This window comes from Macaca mulatta, chromosome 13 (assembly GCF_049350105.2).
Source record: "Macaca mulatta isolate MMU2019108-1 chromosome 13, T2T-MMU8v2.0, whole genome shotgun sequence".
Classification (NCBI taxonomy): domain Eukaryota; kingdom Metazoa; phylum Chordata; class Mammalia; order Primates; family Cercopithecidae; genus Macaca; species Macaca mulatta.
In genome coordinates this window covers 55,371,393-55,391,396 of record NC_133418.1, presented here as the reverse complement: position 1 = coordinate 55,391,396, position 20,004 = coordinate 55,371,393, and the positions used below count along the sequence as shown (strand labels likewise).

Sequence of the window (20,004 nt, the reverse complement as noted above, 5' to 3'; positions counted from 1 at the left end):
GAGGCTGGGGAGGGAGGATTGCCTGAGCCCAGAGTTCGAGACTGCAGTGAGCTATGACCGTACCACTACATTCCAGCTTGGGTGCCAGAGTGAGACCCTACCTCAAAAATAAATAAGAAAAGTAAGAAAAAAGAATCTGAGGCAAGTTTATATGCCAAAACATGAAAACAATGGAGAAAAATTAAAGTTACAAGAAAGAAAAAAGAATTTACAGAGTAAGACCTTCATGAACTTTGTTTTACCACAATAATGCCCCATATGATGCTTTTACAATAATATTCTTAATAGAAGATCATCATAAGCAATACTCCACATAAATGGTAACACTGTAGAGACTACATAAATAAATCCTTTAAATATGATTAAAAGACAAAAATTCTTCCAATTTACATTTACTCAAAACAAAACAGATTTTAATAGTCTAGTCTCCTAATAATAATAATGAAAATAATCTCTATTTAAATAATCATGCAAAATCCATAGTATTTTTTTAAAAGTACCAGCAGAATCATATCCTCTGTACTCCAGTCTCTGAAGGCCTTTGATTAGGGTCTCCAAGATTTCTCGTCTCGTTCGAGGAACATGGTAGTTTAAGTAAGCAAATATACCTGCAAATAAACAAATATTTAATGAAAAATTCTGATTTAAAAATCAAAATTAGCATAATTATGTCAAGTATATGAAAAAATGTGACGTCAGATTCTGTCTTTCAAACAACATTTCAAACCGTTTAAAGTCAATGTAACGGCCGGGCGCGGTGGCTCAAGCCTGTAATCCCAGCACTTTGGGAGGCCAAGACGGGCGGATCACGAGGTCAGGAGATCGAGACCATCCTGGCTAATACGGTGAAACCCCGTCTCTACTAAAAAATACAAAACAACTAGCCGGGCGAGGTGGCAGGCGCCTGTAGTCCCAGCTACTCGGGAGGCTGAGGCAGGAGAATGGCATAAACCCGGGAGTCAGAGCTTGCAGTGAGCTGAGATCCGGCCACTGCACTCCAGCCTGGGTGACAGAGCGAGACTCCGTCTCAAAAAAAAATAAAAATAAAAATAAAGGCAATGGAACTTTTTCAAGGGAGAATTTCTCATAAGTATAAAAAACTAAAGTAAACATGTCAAAATACACGTTTACAATTTTTTCAAAGAAGCTTATAAAGCTGGCTCCTTATTTTCCAAGACTGCCATTTTTGTCGAGTGAAATTTAATTTTTTTAAAAACCAATTAACAAATTTATAGTTTATGTCCTATATACAGAGCATTTCGTTTCAAGAAAAAAATTTCTGAAGTAATTTAAGCAACATACAGGCCCTAAAATCTATACCAATGAGATTAATTTTGCTTACTTCCAATAACCATGCTATCAGTGACATTTAAGAATAAATGATGGGGCCGGGCGCGGTTGCTCAAGCCGGTAATCCCAGCACTTTGGGAGGCCAAGGCGGGCAGATCATGAGGTCAGGAGATCGAGACCATCCTGGCTAACATGGTGAAACCCCGTCTCTACTAAAAAAATACAAAGAAATTAGCCGGGCATGGTGGCGGGCGCCTGTAGTCCCAGCTACTCAGGAGGCGGAGGCAGGAGAATGGCGTGAACCTGGGAGGCGGAGCTTGCAGTGAGCCGAGATCGCGTCACTGCACTCCAGCCTGGGCAACAGAGCGAGACTCCGTCTCAAAAAAAAAAAAAAAAAAAAGAATAAATGATGTGAAAAATACTCACCCCTTAAATAATTACGTAAAATAGTAAAAACTGACCAAATATATAACTATCTTAAAAGAAAACTGCTTGAATTACTTGTTTATCATATTAGCAAATGACAACCAGGTAACAACTCTAGAAAATTCACAGAAAAAGAGCAATCATGTGGAAAAACAAAACTAGAAATAAAAGGAGTAATACAATGTGAACTGAACCAGACAAGCAAAGAAGTAACAGAACACAGGTAAGGGAAATCCACATTTTAGGAATGGCAGCATGGGCATTATCTGAGGTTTTCCATGGCTATGCTTTGGCCAGAGCGGACACAGCTTTAATGTATCAAAACTGAAGACTAAAATATTTTAAAATACAAGTTCAAGCTGCTTATTTTAAAACTTCCCTTTTTCTTAACTACATTTCACTGTAATTCTGATTCATAAGATGTTTAAATTAATTCTGTGAGACAGAACTCCCAAATAACTAGTCTTCATTTCCATCTGAAAAGAGATATTTACTTCTATAGTGTGATTCTATTGAAACATTTCAGCATACAAAAATAGCGCATTGTTGATACCCAACAGGAAAGCCATAACATATATGCTGATCACCATGATCAATACAGTGCAATTTTCTCAAATAAACTATTATGCCCTAAAAAAGAGAAACTCACACATTAAAATCCAAAATAACCTGAAACAACGGTTTCAACTCTTCCCAAAGAAGTAGTTCCAGGCCAAACACTTACAGAAATCCTGTATTTCATTCAGATTTAAAAAAAAAAATACACACACATCTTACAATTATATTTTTTAAGCTTTCCTGTAATGTACAGTCATCTTACTTTCACAGCACGACCACCCTGTAGGGGAGGGTAGAACATCTATCTTACCTAATTCAAAAGTAGAAAATGAGTTAACTGATATCCCAGAGATACCCACAAATAGCATTCCCAACCTCAAAGCACAGCAATTAAGATAAGGATAAACAACATGCTGCTTAAGGGTATTTCTAAAGTAAGAGTGGTAGCGGCACAGCCATGTGTAGCTTCAAACTTTCAATGGCTACTCATGATATAAACACAAGAGGACAGTAGAAGAGTCTCAAGACCAACTCCACCCATTTAATTCAGAAGAATGAGTCTCTGGTTTTTGTTGTTACTTCTGTTCCTTCATAAGGTATCTGTAATATGAATAAGCCAATAACCCATTTGTAAATCAAACTTTGCACTCTTCACCCATGGGTCACTGATATTTGAGAAAGATTAAACACCTACAGATAACTATCAGTTAAGTATTTTAACCAGGCAATTAAAAGACAATACACAGAACACAAATCTTTCCTAAAACAATACTTTAATACAAATGTGGGCTGGGTGCAGTGGCTCACACCTGTAATCCCAACTTTGGGAAGCTAAGGCAGGCGCATCACCTGAGGCCAGGAAATCAAGACCAGCCTGGCCAACATGGCGAAACCCATCATTACTACTAAAAATACAAAAATTGGCTGGGCATGGTGGCATGCGCCTGTACTCCCAGCTACTTGGGAAGCTGAGACCGGGAGAATCGCTTGAATCCAGGAGGCAGAGTTGTAGTGAGCCGAGATCGCGTCACTGCACTCCAGCCTGGGAGACAGAGTGAGACTCGTCTCAAAAAAAAGTGTGAAAAAAACTGAATCTGAACTAGTCCCCATCACTGTGACTGCATCAGCTAGAGTCCTTTAAAGAAGGATACAATCTAGCTGATTTGAAAACACAAGCCTGTCAAGGATTGTTTGCAGTCTGTCCAGAGCTGACAAATTCTAATAATGCAGTACATCCAGAAAAACTCACTCCTAAACTCTTTTTTAAGAAATCTAAGTCTGATAGTTAAAGTAAAAATGTAAGCCGGATGGTAAAAACGAAAGTGTGATGGTAAACGATTTAAAGATTAAATATGTATATTAATTTGTTAAAACCATTTAAATGCTAATGATATAAAACTGTTTTTAAGACAACTTATAGACTCTACCTTTTTTAAAAGATTAATGCAGCAGGGCTGGGTGGCTCATGCCTGTAATCCCAACACCTTGGGAGGCCAAGGCAGGTGGATCACACGAGGTCAAGAATTCAAGACCAGCCTGTGCAACATGCTCAAACTCCATCTCTACAAAAATACCGAAATTAGCTGGGCATGATGGCAGGTGCCTGTAATCCCAGCTACTGAGGAGGCTGAGGCAGGAGAATTGCTTGAACCTGGAAGGCAGAGGTTGCGGTGAGCTGAGATTGTGCCACTGCACTCTAGCCTGGGCAACAGAGCAAGACTCTGTCTCAAAAAAAAAACTTAATGCAATATTAAATTCACTGTTTTTAATAATGTAACTCAACAACAGCATTCAACTTTGATAATACTTCTTTTTTTTTTTTTTTTTTTTTTTTTTTGAGACGGAGTCTCGCTCTGTCGCCCAGGCTGGAGTGCAGTGGCCGGATCTCAGCTCACTGCAAGCTCCGCCTCCCGGGTTTACGCCATTCACCTGCCTCAGCCTCCCGAGTAGCTGGGACTACAGGCGCCCACCACCTCGCCCGGCTAGTTTTTTGTATTTTTAGTAGAGACGGGGTTTCACCATATTAGCCAGGATGGTCTCGATCTCCTGACCTCGTGATCCGCCCGTCTCAGCCTCCCAAAGTGCTGGGATTACAGGCTTGAGCCACCACGCCCGGCAACTTTGATAATACTTCTAACTTCAATCTCCTTGGTTTATAATGGCTCACTATATGAATCTTGAGAGCCGAAGAACATTTTGGCTGGGTGCTGTGGCTCACAACTGTAATCCCAACACTTTGGGAGGCCGAGGCAGGTGGATCACGAGGTCAGGAGTTCAAGACCAACCTGACCAACATGCTGAAACCCTGTCTCTACTAAAAATAAAAAAAAATTGTTTTAAAAAGCCGGCTGTGGTGGCACATGCCTGTAGTCTCAACTACTCGGTAGGCTGAGGCAGGAGAACAGCTTGAACCTGGGAGGCAGAGGTTGCAGTGCACCTAGACTGTGCCATTGCACTCCAGCCTGGGCAAAAGAGCAAGACTCCATCTCAAAAAAAAAAAAAAATAGAGCTACAAGAAGGAAGGGGATTAGCCTCAGACATACCTGATGAGGAAAATGGGAGCTAAGAAGTTAAACCTGTCAGTTTCATAGCCCTGTCCCTTGACAGCACTGCTAGCCCAAGGCATTCCACCTGTGGGGCTACTGGGTTAACTATAATCTTGGGGTGCCGAAGACAATATTGGCAGCAATTCATCAGGCACGCAGGGCATGTTCACAAGGGAGGCATTCACAACTCACAATGATGCTTGTTAGAGCAGAAATCGTTAGTTTGACCTCTATTTTCAGGTCTTTGACTTGTCTTATCAAAACTCCCAATAAACAGCTCTTTTTTTTTTTTTTTTCTGAAACAGAGTCTCGCTCTGTCGCCAAGGCTGGCGCCATCTCGGCTCACTGCAACCTCTGCCTCCCAGGTTCTAGCAATTCTCCTGCCTCAGCCTCCCAAGTAGCTGGGATTACAGATGCTGCCACCATGCCCGGCTAATTTTTGTATTTTTAGTAGAGATGGGGTTTTGCCATGTTGGCTAGGCTGGTCTCGAACTCCTGACCTCAGGGGATCCACCCGCCTCAGCCTCCCAAAGTGCTAGGATTACAGGCGTGAGCCACTGCACCCAGCCTAACATCCCAATAAACAGTTCTTAAGTAAGGTAATGGCAAAAGCCTAAAATCAACTTTCCACCACTCTTCGGTAATTGCTCTAAGAGCACACACAGTAGCTGTATAAGCATAGATGTATACAGCATAGTAGCTGTATAAGCACCCCCAAATCAGCATGTACTTCACAAGTGTAAGCTTTCTTACTAATGGAATATACTTGGAATAAAATAACTCCCTAACTGAAGGAGATGCTTGAACTTACAGGCATCATTCTCAGAAAATGGCAACTTAAATTCAATGACAAAAAAGCATTTATGAGTACCTTGCTAACAAAATTTCAGAAGCAATCTGGATCACAGACTAGACACACCTGGTTGAAAGCAATGTAGCTGCAAATAAAGACTGTTAAACCTTATTGAAAAGAAAACTAAACACAACTGACTAGTCAAATTATTAAAATTCCTATGCCTGGTTGCATTTATGTCCTTATGAATAGGAAATATTATTTTTATATATTTTATCATTTGACAGCTTCAATATTTTGGGACCCTAAACATTGTAACTTATCAGTGATAAGTGTTCAAATTCATTCTCTAAACTTAAAACTTCTGAATCCTAAATCCACCTACAATGTCACTTAAATTCTAAATTTGTTTTATTGTTCTTATAATGCTAGTCACAAATTAATTCATCATCATCATTAAAGATTCAAACTAGGCCAGGAGCGGTGGCTCACGCCTGTAATCCCAACACTTTGGGAAGAGAGGCAGGAGGATTACTTGAGCTCAGGAGTTCGAAACCAGCCAGGGCAACATAGCAAGACTCTGTCTCTATTAAAATTTGAAATAATAAATAAAGATTAAAACTATACAGAGAGGCCGGGCGCGGTGGCTCAAGCCTGTAATCCCAGCACTTTGGGAGGCCGAGACGGGCGGATCACAAGGTCAGGAGATCGAGACCACAGTGAAACCCCGTCTCTACTAAAAATACAAAAAATTAGCCAGGCGCGGTGGCGGGCGCCTGTAGTCCCAGCTACTCAGGAGGCTGAGGCAGGAGAATGGCGTGAACCCGGGAGGCGGAGCTTGCAGTGAGCCGAGATCGCGCCACTGCACTCCAGCCTGGGCAACAGCGTGAGACTCCGTCTCAAAAAAAAAAAAAAAAAAAAAAAAAAAAAAAAAAAAAACTATACAGATGCTACAGAATTAATTGTAAAAATCTCTCCTTTCTGTCTCCATACAGGTTCCATCCCCTTTCTCAGAGATAGCTGTTAATTCCATACACACAGTCCCAGTCCTTCAGCTATAAATTTTTCTACAGGCCGGGTACAGGAGCAGACACCTGTAATCCCAGCACTTTCAGAGGCCAAGGCGGGAGGATCACTTGAGGGCAGGAGTTTGAGATCAGCCTGGGCAATACAGGGAGACCCTGTCTCTACAAAAAATAAAAACTTAGGCATGGTGGTGCATGCCTGTAGTCCCAGCTACTTGGAAGGCTGAGGTGGGAGAATCACTTGATCCCAGGGGTTCAAGGTTGCAGTGAACTAGTCAATATTATAATTATGGAATCACATTCTACATTTAAGATTTCTTTAAAATTAAGTATTATTTGAGATACTTTATTTTCTTTTCACCAGGGGCTCTGCTCTGTCACCCAGGCTGGAGTACAGTGGCACAATCCCAGCTCATTAAAACTACCACCTCCTGGACTCAAGTGATCCTCTCATCTCAGCCTCCCAAGTAGCTGGGACCACAGTGTGCCTGTTATTTGTTTGTTTATTTATTTATTTATTTTTTTTTTTCAATTTTTGAGATGGAGTTTTGCTCTTGTCGCCCAGGCTGGGGTACAGTGATGTGATCTCAGCTCACTGCAACCTCTGTCTCCCAGGTTCAAGCAATTCTCCTGCCTCAGCCTCTGGAGTAGCTAAGATTACGGGTGTGAGCTACCACGCCCAGCTATTTTTTTATTTCTTGTAGAGATGTGGTGTCACTATATTGCCCAGGCTGGTCTCAAATTCCTGGACTCAAGTGATCCTCTTGTTTCAGCCTCCCAAAGTGCTGGGATTACAGGCATGAGCCACTGCACCCAGCCAAGATACATTTTCTACAATCCTAAAAGCATACATAAAGGCTGAGCGCAGTGGCTCATGCCTACAATCCCAGCACTTTGGGAGGCCGAGGCAGGTGGATCACTTGAGGTCAGGAGATCGAGACCAGCCTGGCCAACATGGTGAAACCCCGTCTCTATTATAAAAATACAAAAATTAGCCAGGCATAGGTGACGCATGCCTGTCCCAGCTACTCAGGAGGCAGAGGCAGGAGAATCACTTGAGCCCCGGAGGTAGGGCAGAGGGTGCAGTGTGCTGAGATCGTACCACTGCACTCCAGGCTGGGCAACACAGTGAGACCCTATCTCAAAAAAATAAAAAATTTAAAAGTAAAATAAATCGCACATACAAAAATAACATATGAAGTGAAACAATTAAGACTTTCAATTATTTGTGTGTTTTTTTAATCGGTTCATGTCTCCCCTACTTTATTGTAATTATTGCCACTAGAAGGGGCTCCATGACACATCTCTTGCACATTTAACATTCTGGAGCTCAAATCACTAGTTTAAGTCCTGACATCTCTAATTATACACTCCCTCACAGTCTACCTATGTCATCATCCTTCTTGAGGAAAAAAAAAGCATGCACTTCCTGCTCACAATCTTCAAATATTCCGTCTCTCTCTATTCTCTGACCATTCACACCAGATGACAATTTTTCATCATTCTGCCAAGTCAAACCCTCTGGGTCCACTGTGCTGACTCCAGGTCTCTGAGCATCTCTACATTGAACTATGACAGCCACGCAGAACTCATCTATCCATTTCAGTCCACTTTCGGATGGGCTCTCCGAACTGCTGACCAATCCTATTAACTCATCACTTGCTTAACTTTCAAACCTCTCCTAGATATTATTTTAGAGTCTAAGCTACATACTACTCTCAAATCCTCATTTTCTCCTCCCAGCTTCTTTTTCATTTTTGGTAGATTCTTACTTTATAGAATTTTTCTTTTTTTTTTTTTTTTTTTTTTGAGACAGAGTCTCGTTCTGTCACCCAGGCTGGAGTGCAGTGGCGCTATGTGAGCTCACTGCAACCTCCACCTCCCGAGTTCAAGCAATTCTCCCACCTCAGCCTCTCGAACAGCAGCTGGGATTACAGGCGTGCGTTACCATGCCTGGCTAATTTTTGTACTTTTAGCAGAGACCAGGTTTCACCATGTTGGCCAGGCTGGTCTCGAACTCCTTACCTCAGGTGATCTGCTCACCTCGGCCTTCCAAAGTGCTGGGATTACAGGCGTGAGCCACTGTGCCCAGCCAGAATTAAGGTCTTCATTTTCTTTTTTTGTTTTTAAAATATAGAGACAAGGTCTTACTATGCTGTCCAGGCTGGTATCAAACTCCAAGCCTCAAGTGATCTTCCTACCTCAGCCTCCCCAAGTAGTGAGTTTACAAGGGAGAGTCACTGCCCCTCACCCATCTTCTTTTCAACAGTTTAACAACACATATATTAAATACTTCTCATCCTTCCTTGTAACCTCAAGAGAGATATATTACACATACTACTCTCTGGAGCTAGCCTCTCCCCTACTTGTAACTTTAAAAAAAAAAAAAAAACAGCCCTGCTCTGTCACCCAGTACCCAGGCTAGAGTGCAGCAGCACAATCATAGCTCACTGCAGCCTCAAACTCCTGGGCTCAATTCTCCCACTTCAGGCTTCTAAGTAGACTGGACTACAGGTATGCACCACCACACCTGGCTAATTTATTTTATTTATTTATTTTTTTTATAGAGATGGGATCTCACTATGTTGCCCAGGCTGATCTTGAACTCCTAGCCTCAAGTAATCCTCCTGCCTCAGCTTCCTGAGTGGCTGGGATTATAGGTGTGAGCCAAAGCACTGGCTACTTATAACTTTTTTTTTTTTTTTAATTGAGACATAGTCTCACTCTGTCACCCAGGCTGGGGTACAGTGGCATGATCTCAGCTCACTGCAACCTCCACCTCCCAGGTTCAAGCAATTCTCCTCCCTCAGCCTCCCAAGTAGCTGGGATTACAAGTGCGTACCATGACACTTGGCTATTTTTATATTTTTAGTAGAAATGGGATTTCGCTATGTTGGCCAGGCTGGTCTCAAACTCCTGACCTCAAGTGATTCGCCCACTTCAGCCTCCCAAAGTGTTGGTATTACAGGTGTGACCCCTGCTCCGGGCCTTACTCATAACTCTTGATGAGTGTTTCTCCAACTTTGTAAATACAGAACTCTTTTGTTAACATCAAAATATTCTGAGGCTCCTTCACAACAATGGGTTAAATGTTTATTATTCAATGATCTAGAACAATTTTTATTCAACTTACAGACAAAGTTATAAGCATATTAATAAGCAATGAACACCCTTTAACAACTTCAGGGCTTGTAGGTCAGGAACCACAGCTCTAGAATTCAACTTCTCAACACTCCCAGAGGACTTCAATCCCAAAATCCTCTTCTTTTTCGTATTACTTGCAGCCCTCTTCCTGAACACAAACTGAGACCCTTCTGTCTTGACATATGCAATTTATCTAATAATTTCTTCATAACCATATCCAATTAACTTCTCTGCAGTATTACATATGAATGATGTTTTTCTATTTTTATAGACTCTGTCCAAGGCAATATACTACTTTGGAACTCTTTTGCCTTTAACCACTGTTCTTTGGTCTGTTTTCCTGGCACTTCTATTTTCTCCTTCAACCCTTCTGGTAGTAGTTCTCAAACTATTTCCGCCTCCATTCACTGACGGGTAACATATGCCATCAATGATTACCTCTCACAGTATACTAATTCTCTACAAGCTGGCCCTATTCCTCAAAGTAAAAGTCCTGCCCCATCACCCAGAACATTCCTGACCTAATGCAGATACCCAAAGCCCAGAGTTCTCCAGTCCCTAAATTTCTACTCATTCTACTTGTGGTCTATGACATGGCAATGAACAATGACTGTGTATTTTCACCTGAAGCTGTTGCATGTGCATTCTTTCCTCTGATCAGGCAGCAATTCCTTGAAGGCAACTCTCTTATTTTAGTCATCTCTGTAAAGGGCAGAGTGCCAAGTATAAAGCCATCATTTCAAATATCTGCAAGTATCTTCTAACACTTTCTAGGCACCTGAAATATACAGTCAAAAAATTCCCAAACCACAGAAACAGAACACTATTTCACCGGATGCTAAAAAGGAATGAAGTAAAGAAAGGTTTCATAATTAAAGGTTTAAGAACTACCTGGTTAAATAAAGTTAGGTATATATTTAGAACTTTCTAGAACCTTTAATCTCGCTAATTGTGAATCTCCAAGAGCAGAATTTCCCAAACTTGTGTTACAAAACCCTTTCCCGCCTTCTACTGCTCATTACCAGAACCTATTAATCTCCATTTCCAGGGGACAATTGAAGAAATGTTTATTAAGCAATTATTTTCTCTCACAACTTCTTCATATCCAGTATGGTATGTAAGGATATGTTAATAGTACCGGTTTTATGACCAATCCTAGCAGCCAATCTCAGCATTCCTCAATTATCCCCAAAGCCATTAGACAGTATAATTACAAAAACCTTTTGAAAAATTCCTTTCAGGATACTTTAAAATTGCAAGTTCCTTTACTGCTTTTAAAAAGGATCTCATTTGCAAACATTCCATTTTATTTATTTTTATTTATTTATTTATTTATTTATTTATTTATTTTTGAGACAGAGTCTCACTCTTGTCACCCAGGCTGGAGTAGAACGGCAAGATCTCAGCTCACTGCAACCTCCGCCTCCTGGGTTCAAGCGATTCTCCTGCCTCAGCCTCCAGAGTAACTAGGATTACAGGCGTGCCCCACCACGCTCAGCTAATTTTTTAATATTTTTAGTAGAGATGGGTTTCACCATCTTGGTCAGGCTGGTCTCAAACTCCTGACCTCAAGTGATCCACCCACCTCAGCCTCCCAAAGTGCTGGGATTGCAGGCATGTGCCACAGTGCCCAGCCCAAAAATTCCATTTTATATACACCATCAGATCAGAGGGGTATAACCCCACATTTATAAAAACAATAGCAGAGTCTGTTAAAAGCTAGGGATAGCTTAAGTGACTTGACACTCAGCAAAACCAAAAATAATACAAATAAAAAGGACAAAGTATACTTCAAACTAACGAGAAAAAGGAAGATAAAATAAATTTGGAAAATAGACACTATTCTTCTCTGGGAGATTCTCAATGCTTATTATTAATAATACATTAAAGATTCTAAGAACTCCAATCAAAAAACAAAACAAAACATTATCACGCGATTTAATATGTTGCTTCCTAAATTTACCAGACCATAGGATCTTTTTTCCTAACACTTATTAACAACCCAAAACAAGCTGGTAAACATTATTATATCAGTTTCAACAGTGTATCTGATTGAAAAAAGCATATCAGAATCTTCAATTGTCATTCTTCTGCTTCAACATTGTACAACGTTGAAATAAAATAATCTTTTAGGAAAATTTAACTAGGGCCGGGTAAGGTGGCTCACTCCTATAATCCCAGCACTTTGGGAGGCCAAGGCAGGTGGATTACCTGAGGTCAGGAGACCAGCCTGGTCAACATGGTGAAACCCCACCTCTACCAAAAATGCAAAAATTAGCCAGGTGTGGTGGTACACCCCTGTAATCCCAGCTACTCGGGAGGCTGAACCTGGGAGACAGAGGCTGCAGTAAGCCACTCCAGCCTGGGCGACAGAGTGAGACCCGTCTCCCAAAAAAAAAAGAAAGAAAAAGAAAAACTTAACTAGATAGCAAGTAATCAGAAGGTAAGCTTCCAGATTTTCCCATCTATTCTAATTTTCACTCCATTTCTCTGCTCAGGAATTTTAGTTCAATGATTAAGATGTGGGAGGAAAATAACGACACTCATCTTCTTATCTTTCAGAATTTACATTAGAGAGAAAATAAATTCTGAACCCTATCCCTAGAATCACGCAAAACTGTGGTATGACTTAATAAAAGCAGGACCTCAGAAATGCCTCAAATACTCACTTTTTATTTCTTCAATATCTGTTTCCTCAGCAGTAAAATTCTGTGGAATGGAGACACAGACTATGTGAAAACTCCCAACATTTAGTCTCCACCCTAAAGGTATCTCCCTTATCTGAACCTGATTTCCATATCTGAGTTATTTTTTGATTTTTATTTATTATTTTTGAGACGAGGTTTCGCTCTTTTTTGTCCAGGATGGAGTGCAATGGTGCGATCTCGATCTTGGCTCACTGCAACCTCCACCTCCTGGGTTCAAGCAACTCTCCTGCCTCAGCGTCCTGAGGAGCTGGGATTACAGGCGCGCACCACCACGCCCAGCTAATTTTGTATTTTTAATAGAGATGGAGTTTCACCATGTTGGCCAGGCTAGTCTTGAACTCCTGACCTCAGGTGATCCGCCTGCCTCGGCCTACCAAAGTGCTGGGATTATAGGCGGGAGCCACCACGCCTGGCGCTGATTTTTTTTTTTTTTTTTCAATAAGTACTTTACGTTTTTTTTCCTGGACCATGATGAAATGACCTGCAACCAGAATGTCGAGTACTTGATGAGGACACACCCCGTCATTCAGGAACAGTTAACTAGCAAAGGAAGCACACTGGAGATTGACCAGTTTGCAAATCCACTACTTCGCAGCTCCAAAGTAAATGCAAAGCCATTCTAAGCAGACGCTGCAAAAGTCTGATTCTGAAGTCAGCTCTACTCTAATAATTTCAGTAAGCTATTTATAGGTGTTTCTGTTTTTATGCGGGTTTTTTTTAATCTACTCTAAATTTAAACCTGGTCCTCATTTTCAGAAGCTGAAATGAGCATAAATACAGGAAATATATACACTAACGAGTACAATCCACCTCCTGTTCAGTTCCTTCGGGCAAAAGGCTGCAAATAAGAAGTCTCCGAGAGAGTTTTCAATTCTCTTACAATGGTACTTCCCTTTTAAAAAAAAAGTGTTCTTTCTTCCAGGGATAAAGTCGGTTGTAAATTTCAGTAAGAAAGGTAAGAATACAATTATTTTTACTGGCAATAGCCAAGTTGAACACCAATTTTAGAGGACATCAGTCATGTCAGACACGGTTCTCAAAATCTCTTTCACTAACACTTAGGTAATAATAAACGACTCTCAAAACATGAAATAAAAGAGCCTAACCTTAATTCTTTAACTGCTCTAGCAAAAGTATTTGTTAAACTTTCCATAGTTAGTATTTTTAACGGGTGCATATGCAAGGGATAAATGATGTTTTTCATAGTTGGCATTCTAAAGGGGTATACATCCAAGGTATAACTGATATTTTTCAGAGCTGGCGTTTTTAATGGGTGTACATGCAAATGATAAATTATGTATAACCTATTGCCACAGACATTTGAAGGACTCTTCCACTAGAGGATCAGGTCTAAGCCCATTAACCAAATTATTGATTAGCAATTATTTCTGTTGAGACAAGGGATGGCAGGAAGTATCACGTTTAATGCCATTATCGTGGCTCTAGCTAGGGTCTGTTTTCTATCGGGCCTGCCTGAAAACAAAATATTTTTTGAAAGGTTTTTAGAAAAATGCAACATAAGTTCAACAGACCTCGCCCAATGTTCCACAGGTTGCCTCACTCACCTGGTGGGCCCTTTTGAAGGCACCCCCTCCACACCTCAATTCCCTCAGCCCTTTCCTCCTTTTTCAATAAAGGCGTCTCTCTCCCCTCTCCGTTCCTTCTCCGCGCAAAGGCGCCCGCTGGCCCCCAGCGGAGGGGGCCCGCCTCCCTCTCAGGTGCCTTTCTCCCGGCCGCCACCCTCTCTCCCGCACGCGGATGCCGACCCCCGCCCCCGCAGACACCACTGGACGCCCCTTGCCCATCAGCTAGACTTCGCACCCTCCACATTCCCGCTTCCTCCCGTCGCCTTGGGCCTTAACGGCGCCCGCACCGCACCCCAGCGCCGCCCGGCAACACGCCCCCCGCCCCCGGCCCCCTTACCACACATGATGCCGGAGACACGGCCCGCGAGGCCAGGGGCGAGTGGCTGGCGGAATCGGGGATGCACACACGAGCTTCGGTGGGCAATCTGCTGGCTCGGGGGCCGGGGTGGCGCCGACACGACTCCCTCGGGGATGCGACGGCCAAGGCAACGACAGCCTTCTCCCCCTCCGAGGCTCCGCCAGCAACCGCCGCCAGGCCCCGCCCCTCGGCGCGCAGCGCGCCGCCGCCGGTAGGCCCCATTGAACCGCTCACGCGCCGCTCACGCGCAGGTCCCGCCTCCCAGCGCTGCCCCGCCCCCCGAGCCCACGCAGGCGCTGGACTGCTGGCGGCGGAGACGTGGCAGTAGCTCGTGGCAGTGTCCGCCTGGAGTTCCTGGAGACGCCCTCACTGGGGCGAGCCGCGGGAGGCACCAAGCCGAGAGGGAGGGAGAAACTCAGCACCTGGCTGGGAATGACGGAAAGAGAAGGATGGAATTGTTAGCAAAGCAATAGCTCCGGGTGCGCGCGCAGTGCAGCCCCAGGCCCCACGCTCCAGCACTGCACGAAGCGGAGGAAGAAAGCAGGAAGTCTCAACAGGGAATCCTGGGGGACATAGGCTAAAAAAAAATTGCAAAGAATTGGGTAAGGTGGGAGGAGAGAGAGAACAAAATTCTTGACTGCAAAGCCCCAAAGGGTCAGCCTCTCTGGTGATAAGCAATTCAATTCCATGTGTAATATGCTTGGCCCCTAAAAGCCCTCCGCATCCATTGCCTCCATAACCCTCAGTTTATTGTGGAAGGGTAGAGGAGGAATGCAAGGCTCAACTATCCGACTATGAGCCTGGACGTAAGAAACTGCTGGCCCACCTCCTCCCATGGCCTACCTGAGAGGGCTAGGAATTCCCTAGCTTTAACAGCCGTGCGTTTGACTTATGAACGATTCGTTCTATGAATTAATGCGCCATGTCTGACAAGAGAGACTTGATTAGAGAGGGATGATGTTTCTCAATTTATTACCTGGGCATTTGCTTTAAACAGCCTTAAATGGTATCTTCAGTGAAATGTAGAGTTATCAGAACTCTATAATGGCTCTAGAGTAGTATTAAAAACGTTCATGGCACACAGAATTCCTGGAGTGCTGACTGCTGTTCTTGTGTCTGGTCTTATCCGTCCTTCCAGCCCGATACACTCCCAACAGGCTCAACAGGTAGTTCCTGAACTGGGCCAGGATTGTCAAATCTTTTGCACACTTTGGTTACTCTGCATGGAATGCCCACCCTATCTCTGTTTAGATGCTACTTCTTCAGGAAAGCCTTTTTTTATCTCCCCTAGACAGATTTAGAGACATGCATTAACCTCTCACTCTTTGAGCCACTCACTGTAAAGAAATATGCTTTGATATCTTATGATTTTCTGTATTTTCCCACTGGGCTATAAGTTTCTTGAAGCTAGAACTAGATTTTACATACCCAACACTTTTAGACCACAGCACAAAATAAAAGATCAAATTTATTTTGGAATGAGTGAAAAAAGTCCTATTTTCTTAGCAGAATTAACCTTCTATGGCTGGTTGTATGATTAAGTGATCATAAAGCTTTCAGTTTTTCTTAAGGGGAAAAATGCCTTTTATCACTTGCCTCAGAGAGGCTGAAAAATGTCACTAAGCATTTAACTAAAAATGTAACTAAGCAGAGGATTTCTCACCTAAAAGCCCTTTTAATATTTCAATCCCCTAAGTCCCTAGATCACCCAGAGCAAAGTTAAAAAAAAAAAAAAAAAAAGAAACAAAAAAACCAGTGAGCTTTTTGGTAATACATTTCTTAATTCAAGAAACAAAAGACTGTGGATATACATCTAGCCTAAGAACCCTCATCTAAGGCTCTGGTAGGAACTCCGTTGTATTACCTAGAAGCCAAGGTATGGTTCCAATGCTTAAGCAACATCTTTGTGCACTGGCAGCAAACCTGTCAATGCCACAAAGAAAATGTCAGTAGTACCACCAGAGTTCTCACGCTCCAACTATAATAATCTATTTAACCCTTCGCTTTCCTTTTCTGCCTGCTACTCCATCACAATGACTATCAATTTGTCTTATCTATCTCCACTCAACAAGCTATTTTGGAAGATATTTATAAATAAGTTGAGAAGAAGAAAGTAGTGTTGAGAAGAAGAAACTAGTGTTACAGGTCTTTTAAAATTTGTCTAAATACAAATTTTTAAAAGTTTTCAGTAAAGACTGGAAAGTCCCCAACTCAAAAAAAAAAAAAAAGTTAAAAAAAAAGTAAATAAAAAAACAATTTGACAAAAAAGAAACTTTGAAGGACAGTATTTTCCCAACTCAGCCTTGAAGAACCTCATTAACCCAACACAACAAAGAACCCTTTGTAACCATGTGCCAGTTAAGATACACACTTTGGGTGCTTGACCTCCCTTTATACAGAGCTCCACCTTAGTTGGGCCTTTGGGAATAAGGCCTGGAAGAGAAGAAGAAAAATGATCTATGAAGGAAAGGAGACATCTGGGTCTAATTCGAACATCTGAGGGAATGGATTTTCTCTCCTGATCAAAACATTCTGAAAGACAACAAAAAAAGTAATGATGGCAAGGGGGTGTCATTCACCATCTCTTTATGTAAGTACATTTCCCTGTTCATAGATTCAGTCCCATTGGATCTGATGGCTGAAGGCCATCAGAGCTTCCAGTTGCCATTACTAACGCAATGAAGAACCTTGATTGAAATAGCTATAGTCATTTTTGTTTACCTTTATGTGAATTCCAGTAATAAATAGCAATAAAATTATGAAAATAAAAATTCCTTTGCATAAGAATTTTTGGAACTACCAAATGGGGAGCTAGGGCACATATGTCCTACTTTTTAGGGAGCTTTGCGGAGAAATGTACCCCAGTGGACAGAGAAGATGGTAGCAAGTATCAAAGGAAAAAGAAATAGGTTGAGCCCCTGCGGCCTATGAAAAGAAATGAGGACAAGAACAAAAGGCACCAATCAAGGTCTCAGAAAGACCCTGTGAGTGAACCCCATTAGCCTCCCACAATTCATCCCACACACGCTGGCTCCAGAGGGACCTGTCAAAAATACAAATGTGATCCAGTTTTTCCTTGCTTCCAATTGCGTGGGTACTCTTCACCCACAGGATGAGTACTGGGTTTCCCAATTCAGTGGCAGCACTCCTACAGAGAAAAGCTCTCACAGAGCTCTTCAAGGATGCAGCTCTCACAAATTTATTTCTCACAGTCATGGCGAAAGATGCGCCTAGAGGGCAGAGCTTTCACTGACAAACAATAAATAGAAGCCCACTCAAACTAGATGAAGAAGGGGATTTACTGGCTCACGTAATTGGAACGGACAGAAATACAAACAGCCTTCAGCACATCTATACCCAGGGACAGAATGTTGTCAGAACTCTTGAACTACCTCTCTGACCTCATGGACAAGGAAATAACCCTTAAATAGGTCTGCAATCACATCTTTATAGTTTGCAGCCCAAAAGGAGAGAGAGGCTATTCCTCCATCCTTACTTTTTATATTCTAGACAAGGATTCTGGCCAGTCCAGTGTGACTCACATGCCCCACTCCTGTGGCAAAGAAGGCAAGACACTGTGATAGGACAGGTCCACCAGAGCCCTGTAGAGTCATACAGCCACATATGGCAAGAGGGAGCAGTTACTCAAAGGAAAGAGGAAGGTGTTGCTAAAAGAAGAACACTAAGAAGGCACACAAAAAAATATGTCCACCACATCAAGCAAATATGACCTGATTGCCACCCAGAAAACCTCAGGCTTGAGGACAAAGGATGCTGACTCCAACTAGAAGTTGTGCCCTCCCCAATACTCCTCTCCACGGTAGCTCCAAATTTTTCCAGTAGGCAGAAGCTGGGGCAGAGTTTTCTAGCTCTGCGAGAAAGAAACTCATTCTACTGCCACGAAAGTCAACAAATTGAAAACCATGAGATTAACTGGTCCTATCTTTAACCTACTATTTCTGTCCTGTAAGATGTGAACAGAGCCACAATAAGGGTGAACCATTCAGGGAGCTGCCTAGAACTGAAAGATCACTTGAAACGTAAGGACACCGAAAAAGTACTATTTTCTAGGGTTTCTTTCAAGGGATACAAAAGTTGCTTCTCTATATCCTATAAGCCCCTAGGGAATAATCACAGATAACACTGATATGGCAAAATGGAATATATGGCTAGGATTTCCCAAGAGGGGTGCAGATTCCCTCTGGACTGGAAAGCAACCAGCTTCATATTCCTGCACAAAAAAATGGACACACATGTTCATACCACTGCTTTTGTCTACTGTGGTTCTAGACTCTTGCCCATTAGTAAGCACCTATGAAAGCAAGGAAAGCTTCTCCCCTCCCTCAAGTAGGAATACTCAAGAGGGGTATGGGCCCAACTTCCTTAAGACAGAATAGAATAGCTATAATGTGCATAGGCCTTGCAGCCAGAATGCCAGAGTTCATGTTCCTGGCTTTTCCACTCAAGTTGCATGGCAATGGACAATGTACTTTTCCTTGTACCTCCATCTTCCAATTTATAAAAATGGAGACAATAGGCCAGGCACAGTGGCTCATGCCTGTAATCACAGAGCTTTGGGAGTCCAAGGCGGGTGGATCACTTGAGGTCAGGGACCATCCTGGCCAATATGGTGAAACCCTGTCTCTACCAAAAATACAAAAATAGTCGGGCATGGTGGCACATGCCTGTAATTCCAGAAGAATCGCTTGAACTTGGGAGGAGGAGGTTGCAGTGAGCTGAGATGGTGCCACTGCACTCCAGCCTGGATGACAGAGCAAGACTTTGTCTCAAAAATAAAAGGGGGGGGGTGCGGAGGAGGGACAATAGTTGACAATCGCATACGATTAAATGACTTCATAAATGTAAGGTGCTTAGAACAGTGTTTGTGAAAACCTCAGGCTTGAGAACAAAGGATGTTCAATGAATACATGAACATTGAATGTTCAATGAACGTTTGCTATTTTTATATATGTTGCTCTCATATGACTGTATGTCATCCTGTATAGGGCTTCATCTTAATTTTGGTTAGTGAAAAATCCTCAGGCCAGGCGTGGTGGCTCGCGCCTGTAATCTCAGCACTTTGGGATGCTGAGGCAGGTGGATCACTTGAGCCCATGAGTTGCAGATCCACCTGAGCAACATGGTGAAATCCTGTCTCTACAAAAAAAAAAAATAATAATAGCTGGGTGTGGTAGTGTGCACCTATAGTCCCAACTACTTGGGAGGCGGAGGTGGAAGAATCACTTGAGTGTGGGAAGTCAAGGCTGCACTGACCCACAATCACGCCACTGCACTCCAGCCTGAAGGCAATAGAGTGAGACCCTGTCTCAACAAAAAAAAAAAAGAAAAACCCCCCAAATGCCTGGCGTACTCTTGACCAATAATCTTAGTTTCAAATACTTATTGAAGCATCCTATATTTACAAAGTGTTTTCAGGATATTTCATGTAAAATATTTTATAAAAGCTGGACATGGTTGTGCATGCCTGTAGTCCTAGCTACTTGGGAGGCTGAGGCAGGAAGATGGCTTGAGCCCAGGAGTTTGAGGCTGCACTGAGCTATGATTGCACC

General features: G+C 42.5%; 1 protein-coding gene across 5 annotated transcripts in view; it reads right to left on the bottom strand.

The window, feature by feature from the left end:
* The window catches only part of GFPT1 (glutamine--fructose-6-phosphate transaminase 1), a 65,012-nt gene extending 50,341 nt beyond the window's left edge, over positions 1-14,671 (bottom strand). For 2 of the 5 annotated variants that reach the window (XM_015112467.3, XM_015112469.3), the window contains exons 1-4: positions 14,414-14,671; positions 12,452-12,491; positions 10,407-10,484; positions 501-608 (exon numbers count right to left, since the gene is read on the bottom strand). In XM_015112467.3, the coding sequence (XP_014967953.3) occupies positions 501-608; positions 10,407-10,484; positions 12,452-12,491; positions 14,414-14,656 (469 nt within the window). In that variant the 5' untranslated portion in view covers positions 14,657-14,671. 5 annotated transcript variants of the gene reach the window in all.
* Positions 14,672-20,004: the final 5,333 nt, after the last annotated feature.